At 42.5% G+C, this 9,359-nt stretch overlaps 2 protein-coding genes across 2 annotated transcripts; one reads left to right on the forward strand and one right to left on the reverse strand.

Annotated features, from left to right (window-relative positions):
* Positions 1-1,523: 1,523 nt before the first annotated feature.
* On the reverse strand, positions 1,524-2,933 carry LOC142541171 (glucose and ribitol dehydrogenase-like). Its single transcript, XM_075647814.1, has 3 exons — positions 2,637-2,933; positions 2,193-2,569; positions 1,524-2,085 (listed from the first exon to the last, which is right to left on the reverse strand). The coding sequence occupies exons 1-3, from the start codon at positions 2,757-2,759 to the stop codon at positions 1,704-1,706; spliced, it is 882 nt and encodes a 293-aa protein (XP_075503929.1). The 5' UTR covers positions 2,760-2,933; the 3' UTR covers positions 1,524-1,703.
* A 3,676-nt stretch (positions 2,934-6,609) lies between these two features.
* Positions 6,610-8,436, forward strand: LOC142538772 (uncharacterized). The gene is made up of 3 exons (XM_075644072.1): positions 6,610-7,353; positions 7,759-7,931; positions 8,061-8,436. Exons 1-3 carry the CDS (start codon positions 6,610-6,612, stop codon positions 8,434-8,436), a joined length of 1,293 nt encoding a protein of 430 aa, XP_075500187.1.
* The last annotated feature ends 923 nt before the right edge of the window (positions 8,437-9,359 follow it).

Here is a 9,359-nt window from a genome sequence, read left to right on the forward strand (position 1 = left end):
TTTCAGAATCTGAAAAGGTGGTAAACATTAAAGTTGTAGCCCTATGTTTTTTATTGCATCTCCAATTGGTTTCATGTCATTTGGAGGTCTGAGTAAAAATTTATACTCAATCTACCAAAATATATCATTACAGGAATGACGATACACACGACACACTCGAGGTGCTTTTGGCTTATCTTCCACAATGATTTGGACAAAACCCAAAACATGAAGTTGTAATCTTATATCTTAGCTTTCTCATGGTTGTGGCCTCACACAATTTGGATCAATATCGAAATCATTATGTTAAAATCCGCAAGAACTGTCATATTTTTCATCTCATTTCCTGCATTTTCATACCAACTTTTATTACACTACTTTATCTACACATCTTACTATCTCTATTTAGACATATATTTATTCTCAATATACCATGGATAATATATAAATCATATTCAATCTCACTATCGATACCTCAATCAACACGTGAAACATAATGAGTCTAGTAATCACATACTAAATTACATAAACGTATTATTAATCATTTGTACGAGTAATCGGATATTACAGATATACAACCATAACCGCGAACTATTTCATTTGATAAGTGATAACCACTTGAAAACTCTGAGAGAGAGTTGTTCATTGCATCATCAAATGATCATTCATCTTTAAGAATGATAAATGAAATATGATAGTCTCAAGCTCGAGCGACATCTATCTTTATTTTAGGCTACCCCGAATCAACTTAGAATTAGTTTAAAATAAAAAGTACACTTCTAATGGGTTACATGATCTTACGTTGAAAAATAGATCTTATGATACATATGTATTATGATACATATTGTATATTAAAGAATTTATATATGGAATTTGCATGATTATGCAGATAAAATATATGTCATAATTATATAAAATTATAAAATATTTTTAAAATAAAGATTGTTTTTACATAAAAATCAATAAAATCTACGTCAAAAATTGACTCGCTGGACATCTACTCTAATAAATTGCCGATATCTCTAGCTACTATTTGAGAGGACAAAAAAAACCCACTTGAAGGATCATGAGCTTGTATCCAGAAGTAAGCTTGAAATAGAGGAACTTGTTGAGGGACCACACCAAAGTCTAGTTGCTCTATAAGAAGCAGATGATGTTCAGACGTCCAAGGAAAATCTCGCAATACTCTGTTAGCATCCAGTCCATGAAAGAACTGGAACAAATACAAACTAGAGCCAAGATTTTGTATGCGAACGCCTTTGACCGGTTGCTAAATTGAAGCCAGTGTTCATGGCTTGGAAATTGATTTTTCTATCTGTTAAGAAACGTCCGAAAAACACCATCTGAAATCAGTCGTGTTACTTTCACAGCGGAATTTGGTCCAAATCCAACACTCTTTCTAACGTGAGTATGTGATATAGGCCACCTCTTGCGTACAATGGTATAACTACTCAGTGGTGGACCGTAGCGACAGGACAAAAGTAGAAATACTCAGTGGACTGTCGACCAAATCTACAGTTAGTCCAGAGTGTGACAGATAAAAATATCCATCAAGAACAAGATCCGGCATAAGTCATGCCTCTTCCCGTACATTTGATTTATTATTATTTGCATGTTTTTTATGAATAAAAGACAACCAATTCACTCCGAAATTTCGATTAGAGTTCAGAAAAAAACAACAGTTATTACACCAAACAACCGTATTACACGACTACAATAAACTCTTAAGTATTTACTGTATATCCCCCATTGGGATGCAGCACCTGCCCCGTTATGTAAGAGGAATCGACATTCGCAGCCAGGAACACATAACTCGGTGCAACCTCAATCGGCTGGCCCGCCCTTCCCATCGGCACTTGCTTCCCAAAGTCGACACACTCTTCTTCACCAAAAGATGATGGAATCAGAGGTGTCCAAATAGGGCCCGGCGCCACCCCATTCACCCGTATTCCCTTGTTCACCAACTGGAGGGCGAGCCCGCGAGTGAATGACACGATTGCCCCTTTGGTCGATGTGTAGTCCAGTAACCGGGCGTTCCCTTTGTACGCATTCACTGATGTGGTGTTGATGATGCAGCTACCTTCCTTCATGTGCTTCAAAGCATGCCTGTACAAGCAATAACAAAAGCAGCAGATTAAGGACTATTTATGCTTTCTATCCCAAGGCAACCATGTGATGGCTACAACGATGATCGGGATATATATGATGATCACCTGGTCACGAGGAAATAAGAGAAAACATTAGTCCTAAACACCCTTTCTAGCCTCTCCTCATCAATGTCTTCAACCGAAGAAGCCTTGTACTGCTCGGCAGCATTGTTAACCAGAATGTCAATCCGCCCGAACTTATCAACCACTTCATCAACCACTCGTTTGCAGTTCTTATCATACCCCAAATCCGCAGCTATAGCAATGGCGTCTTTCGCCTCAGCGCTTTTCGATTGACTCAACAATTCAAGAGTGTCCTTCGCATCCTTGTCTTCTTGTCCCTTCACGTACGTAAAAGCCACAGTTGCACCCTCCAGCGCGAAACAGTTGCATACCGCTTGCCCGATGCCCGAATCACCTCCAGTGACAAGAGCCACTTTACCCTGTAAATTAAAGCACGCTTGATTCATGAACAAAATAATAAGAAAACTAATTAAATATCGATCATACCGCAAGCTTGTTGGATGATTTGTATTGTTGAGTTGCTGCTTGGGGAATTGGGTCCATAACATGCTGTTTTCCGGGCTGAGTGTCCTGTTTCTGAGGTGGGAATTTCTGGCCGTCTGTTGCCATTGATAATCGAAATTGGCTGGTTGAAAATTGTATGTAAATATATATATATGGAGTGAACTCTACCGAACTGATTGTTACAAGTTCACATGTGTATATATACTTGGGTATATCGGTGGTGGATGGAAGATGATAAGGTAGAATAGTAACGTGGCCACGGGAATTAGCGTGATACGTGTTTGATGCTTGAGGTTCTCAGGGACACGTTTGTGAAGAAAGTTCGATGAGATTTGTGCAGAACATTATAGATGTTTTAAAATATTCTTTTATTTCCTCAATATTCTAAATTATTATTATTAATATTTGTTAAAAGGTGGTGATTCATTGTTGGTCATCTAGTTGAAGTGTTGACCGGTAGTTTTAACTTTCTTGATCGCAAAAATGAATTCTGCGAAATTTGATATCGAAATGTTTAGGGGAAAAAATGATTCAGCTTATGGATATTGAAAATGCGGGCAATTCTCGTTCAACAGGGCATTGAAAATTCTTTTTTGTTGAGTTGTTGTTGTGATTCTTCATAGAAATCGTTCAATATTTCGATTTGGTGTTCTAATGCTTCACAATAGGAATTGCTATTCGATTATCAAGTGATATCAGAACAACAAAGTCTTGAGTTGGCATTGGAGGGTGAGGAGAAACTGCCATCGACATTCACCGGAAAGATCAGGCTCTGCTTTCTATTGCGGTCATAATCCACAGAATAGGAGACTCTTGTCAGATACATTTCTCTATGGTAGAGTCTTCAACACTTGCAGATGTACAAGCGGCATTATTTTCGAAAGAATTAAAAAGGAAATCTCAGCGGGGGATTGTTGGAAATTCAATTAAAATCTCAAGTTGAAAATAATGAAAAAGATCATGGTTCCATTGCTATAAGCTCTTTTGAATAAAGTCCAACAAATACACGAGGACTTAAACCTAAAGTAGACAATATCTACTATTGTGGAGATATATGATTTCTATTGTTCAACAAATAGTACCAGAGTCATGGCCTGAATCAAACTATAAGGGTGGAACTTAAATGGGGGAGGTGTGGAGCTCTCAATAAATCCGTTATAATATCGAGACAGGCGGTGCTGCAGGTAATTCATATAAGACGTGTGCTTTCAATGCAGTGGAGAAGAGTAGCTACGAGGATGGACGGATGGGATTGAGGAGATGCTTGGACTATGAGAAGAATTGTGGTCCTTCGGTAAAGGTATAAACAGCATATATATGACCATGTAAAATTATAATTGAATGAATTGTGATAATTTCACGTTCAGTCCTTGTTTTATGTTTATTTCCCAATTCAATTCCCTATTTTTTAATTTTTTGAAATTGGTTATTCATTTTTCATTTTTTCCAGATTTGGTCATCCGTAAATTTGAATGCTAAAATTCTCCTATTTTACTTGTTCAACCCGTGAAAGCCTTCCATTTATACATGTTGAACCCTATCACTTCATACCTTCGATCATAAATTGATTCACCACTCCTCCAATCTGGTCAATCCTAAATCAAAAAATCCCATGATGCCCCCATCCTAAGCAGACACCATCTACTTCTTCTGTACAAGATGGGGATGCATTAAAGAAGCTCGATTGACCTTCTCTGCCTTTAAAGTATTCCTTCTGATGATACCTCGGGATGTCCCGGGTCATAGATGGGTCCCGGGACGCACCGGGCCAGGGAGCCTGACCATGAGGGGTGCCCGGGTCAGAGGGATGATATGTTTCTGGGTCAGTAAAGCAACCAGAGGGATTAACACCCGAGTCATGGAAATAACCGGGACGAGGAGAGTATGACTTGAATAATTCATGGAGTGGGCAGCCAGTTAAAAGGCCGAGCTATTGGAACACCCGGGACGTTGCATGCACGGGCCCTCGAAAGAGATCCCGAGAAATATTTTACCCAAACCTCCTCGATATGAGTGAAGCATTTAATGGCGCCGACTTGATAGAGTATGCACAGCCGACCTATCTCTGAGAGTAACATAAATGGTTGACAAAATTGAGCGAACTGGATGTGACTAGTATAAGATTTGACATGTCAGAACGATAGGGTATAATCAGCCACCCTATTACAATTAATGCTCAACACAAAAAACAAGGTCATCATTGCATCCTCTACTATAAATTCCAGGTTCTTTACTTGCATTTACTCTCTATTCAGATATTGAATACACACATTGAATGCTCTCATTTATTGCTCATTTACTCCCACTCTCCACACCAATCTCACAGCCATCGCTTGGCTACATTGGTTTTCTTGCTTGAGTTCCTTACTGACTTAAGCATCGGAGTGGTCACGCCGGATACCCCTCTGGCGCCCATTCACGTGGTTGCTTTCTTGTTCGCAGATCTCTTAAATCTCAGGAAGGAAAGAAGTTCAATCCAGACGCCCAACTCATATTTCCTTTAACAACTTGATCGCAAATCCAGCAGAGTACCCGACCCGACTCGTCCATTTCGCCCGGGTTGCATAATTGGCGCCGTCTGTGGGAAATTTGAGTTATAAGGCATTTATATGGCTCCTACTAGAAGAGCAAACCAAGACACTTCCCGAGTCCAGGATGAGAATAACACTCGTCTTTCTGGTGCAGGTGGCCCCCCACCTAATGGTCTCCAGCCCACCATTCATCTAACTCCCGAGGAGTTGAATAAGATTATTGCTGATGCCATTAAGACAGCCATGACAAAGAAGACCACTACTCATCATTCTGGTCATCCCGAGCAGCAGCGTGAGCAACCTCAGGAGGAAGAGAGAAGGGAGGAGGAGAGGGAGTCAAGTGCAGGTTCTAAATCTCCCACTATGGCAGAGGAGTTGGAGGAATTAAGGAAGAAGGTGAAGGCATTGGAAGCGCAAGTTGTTTCTAAGAGCGGTGCTCAAGTTGTAAAGGGTTGCCCATTCTCTGATGTTATTGTCCAGGAACCACTGCCCGGGCACTTCAAATCAGCCAAAATCAAAGATTATGATGGAAGTTCTGACCCTGAGGAGCATCTTGCTCGCTTTGAAAATATAGCCATGTTGCATTGCTATGGAGACCAGATTAAATGCAAAGTATTTCTGACCACCCTGGTCGACTTTGCGCAAAGGTGGTTCGAAGGGCTGACACCACAGAGTATTCATTGTTTTGAAGATTTTCAAAAAGTATTCTTGCATTAATTCAGTAGAAGCAAGAAATACAAAAAGACTGCTTTTAGCCTGTTTGAGGTGAAACAAGGACAAGATGAAACCTTGAGAACGTACATCAAAAGATTCAACCGGGTGGCCCTGGATGTCCCAACCTGTGCACCCGAGACAAAAACTACCGCGTTCATGCAAGGACTGTGGGAAGGGGATTTCTTTCGATCCCTGACCAAAAAATTGCCCGAGCACTTTGAGGATCTCTTATCCCGGGCGGAAAAATACATCAATATGGAAGAAGCACAGAACCAGAAGAGAGAAGCTTTGAAGAGATCGAGAGGAGACCGGGTTTTGAAGCCCGAGGAGAGAGCTCACAAGAAAAGCGGTCCGGGACATTTCTCTCATGTCCCTCTGAGGATTGCGGAGGATCGAGAAATCCAGGAGTGAAGTTCAGATCTAGACCAGAGAAGAGAGGGTTTTGCACCCTTCACAAGGAATGTTCTCACAGTACCTATGAGTGCCAAACTCTAAGGAAGGAGTCTAGCAAGCGTCCCATGCCAGTCTCTCATCTTCCCCGGGATAAGTCTAGACAGCCACCCTGGTTGTCTTGACGTCCCGGCTAGGACACTCTTCACAAATCAATAAATATCCCGAGTGGAAGCAGAAGGGAGGAAACAAGTTCCCGGGAGGAAAAGAGCAGACCAGTTGAAAGGAAGGATCCTTCCCCGAGCCGAAGAGTAATAAAAATGATTTCGGGAGGGTCCACAGATGGTGATTCCAACCGGGCTCGAAAAGCGAGGAGTAGGATGGAGTGCTTGGAGGTTTATGAGAGGAGGAGAGATGAACCAGTTATAAGCTTCAGACCAGATGACCTCAGGGGAGTTAGTCTACCCCACAACGACGTTCTTGTCATCCAGGCCCGAATGGCTAATTATGATGTGTTGAGGATATTTGTTGACAATGGCAGCTCTGTCAATGTCATCTTTAAAGAGGCACTGGTCCAGATGGATTTGCATGAATATCAGTTAGAGGCGGTTGAGACTGCCCTGTTTGGCTTTGCTGGACATGCCGTATACCCTGAGGGAGAAATCACCTTGCCACTGACCCTGGGCGCCGGAGAGTTGAGGAAAACTGTGATGACATTTTTTACAGTGGTGGATGCCCCGTCCTCGTACAATATCATATTGGGGAGGCCAGCTATGAATGAAATGAGAGTTGTGGCCTCCACTTATCATCAGAAAATCAAATTTCCAGTTCGAGGACAGGTCGGGGAAGTCAAGGGAGATCAACCCTCCTCTCGGAAGTGCTACGGGGAGACTGTCCGGGCAGACCAGAAGAAAGCAGGAAGGGAAGGAAAGGGGAAGGAAAGTCAAGAGGAGGTGGCCAGAGAGAGGGAAGTACACTTTGTTGCGGAGAAGGAGCAAGAAGTGGTGGAAATTGAGCCGAGAAAGCACGTCCGGGTGGCCCAAGACCTCAACGCGTCCACCTGGGTAAATCTCTTACACTGTTTAAAAACAAATATTAGTGTTTTCGCCTGGTCTTAACAGTAATTAGCCGGGATCTCACCCCAAGTGGCTGAGCACAAGTTAAATATTCTCCCGGGATCCCGGCCTGTGAAGTAAAAAAAGAGGCATTTCGGCCCTGAAAAAGATAAAGTCATTGAAGAGCAAGTGGGAGAGCTATTGAGGGCCGGCCACATCAGAGAATTCCAATTCCCTACTTGGCTCTCAAATGTGATCCTCGTTCCAAAATCCACCAGGAAGTGGAGGATGTGTGTCGATTTCAGAGACCTGAACAAAGCCTGCCCCAAGGACTGCTATCCACTCCCCCGGATTGATCAACTGGTGGATTCCACCTCTGGATGCGAACTATTAATTTTTCTTGATGCCTATCAGGGGTACCACCAAATCCCTTTGGCTCTTGAAGATCAAGATAAAGCAAGTTTTATGACATCTGCGGGCACCTTGTGCTATGTTGTTATGCCCTTTGGATTAAAGAATGCAGGGGCCACATACCAACATTTAATGAATCTCGTCTTCCAAAAACAGATAGGCCGGAATATCGAGTTGTACGTGGACGACATTCTAATCAAAACCCGAGAGAGCTCCCACTTTATTGATGATTTGGCCGAGACCTTCATCACCTTAAAATAGTACGGAATAAAGCTCAACACGGGCAAATGTGTGTTCGGGGTCAGGAGTGGAAAATTTTTGGGTTTCATGGTAACTGATAGGGGAATCGAAGTCAACCCCGAAAAAATCAAAGCAATAATGGACATGCCTTCTCCTCAATTTGTCCGAGATGTGCAAAAATTAACCGAGAGAATTGCTGCCCTGTCACGCTTCATTTCTCGATCTGCTCATCGAAGTTATCCATTTTTCCAAGTTCTAAGAAAAGCGCAAAAATTTGGCTGGGATGACAAATGTGAGCAGGCCTTTCAAGACTTGAAAAAGCATCTGGCTGAGTTGCCTATTCTGGCAAAGCCCGAGCCCGGGGAGAAATTATGGATCTATTTATCCGCCACTGAGTTTGCTGTTAGTTCTGTGCTTGTCAGGGAAGAAGGAGCCGATTAGAAGCCAATATACTATGTCAGTCATGCTCTTCGAGGAGCGGAATTAAAATACTGTGAGGTGGAAAAAATAGCACTTGCCCTGGTAATGACTGCTGGAAACTCAGGCCTTATTTCCTCTCATATCCCATTGTGGTCCTCACCAATTCTCCACTCGGAAGGATCATGACACACACTGAAGTCTCGGGGAGAATGATTAAATGGACTGTAGAACTCGGGGAGTATGACATTGAATATAAACCTCGAGTTGCTATTAAAGCCCAAGCATTAACAGACTTCTTAACAGAAATGATTCAATCGGGGGAAGAAGAGGTGTGGAGAGTCTTCGTTGATGGTGCATCAAATTTATCAGGATGTGGAGTTGGGGTGGTCCTGATTGCCCCATCAGAAGAGAAGATCAAGCTGGCTCTGAGGATCGACTCCAGGGTCACCAATAATGAAGCGGAGTATGAGGCTGGTTTGGCAGTGTTGTAGGCTACCCGGGAAGTAGGCGCTTCCCGGGTCATTATTTATTCTGACTCTCAGTTGGTCACACAGCAAATCAAGGGAGCATATGAGGCCAAGAATGAAAAAATGCTCAAGTATTTGGGGCTCATCACGGCCCGGGCAGCGTCTCTGACCGACTGGAGCATCAAACAAATCCCTAGAGAAGAAAATGCAGAAGCATCCAGATATAAGCCAAATTGGCTGCTTCCATGTCAGATATAAGCACCCAGGAAGTTCTCTGTTATACCCGGCTGGTGCTCTCTATTGATGAAGAAATACTCCCGACTCAGAAAAGCTCGTGGATGACCCCTATCATTGAGTATATAGTCCATAGCAAGCTCCCAGAAGATCTGGCCTGAGCCACAAAAATCAAAAAACAAGCACTCAGGTTCATCTTTTGAATGATGTTTTATACAGGCGATCATATCAAAGCCCATTACT

Source organism: Primulina tabacum, chromosome 3 (genome assembly GCF_025594145.1).
Source record: "Primulina tabacum isolate GXHZ01 chromosome 3, ASM2559414v2, whole genome shotgun sequence".
In the NCBI taxonomy this organism is placed as follows: domain Eukaryota; kingdom Viridiplantae; phylum Streptophyta; class Magnoliopsida; order Lamiales; family Gesneriaceae; genus Primulina; species Primulina tabacum.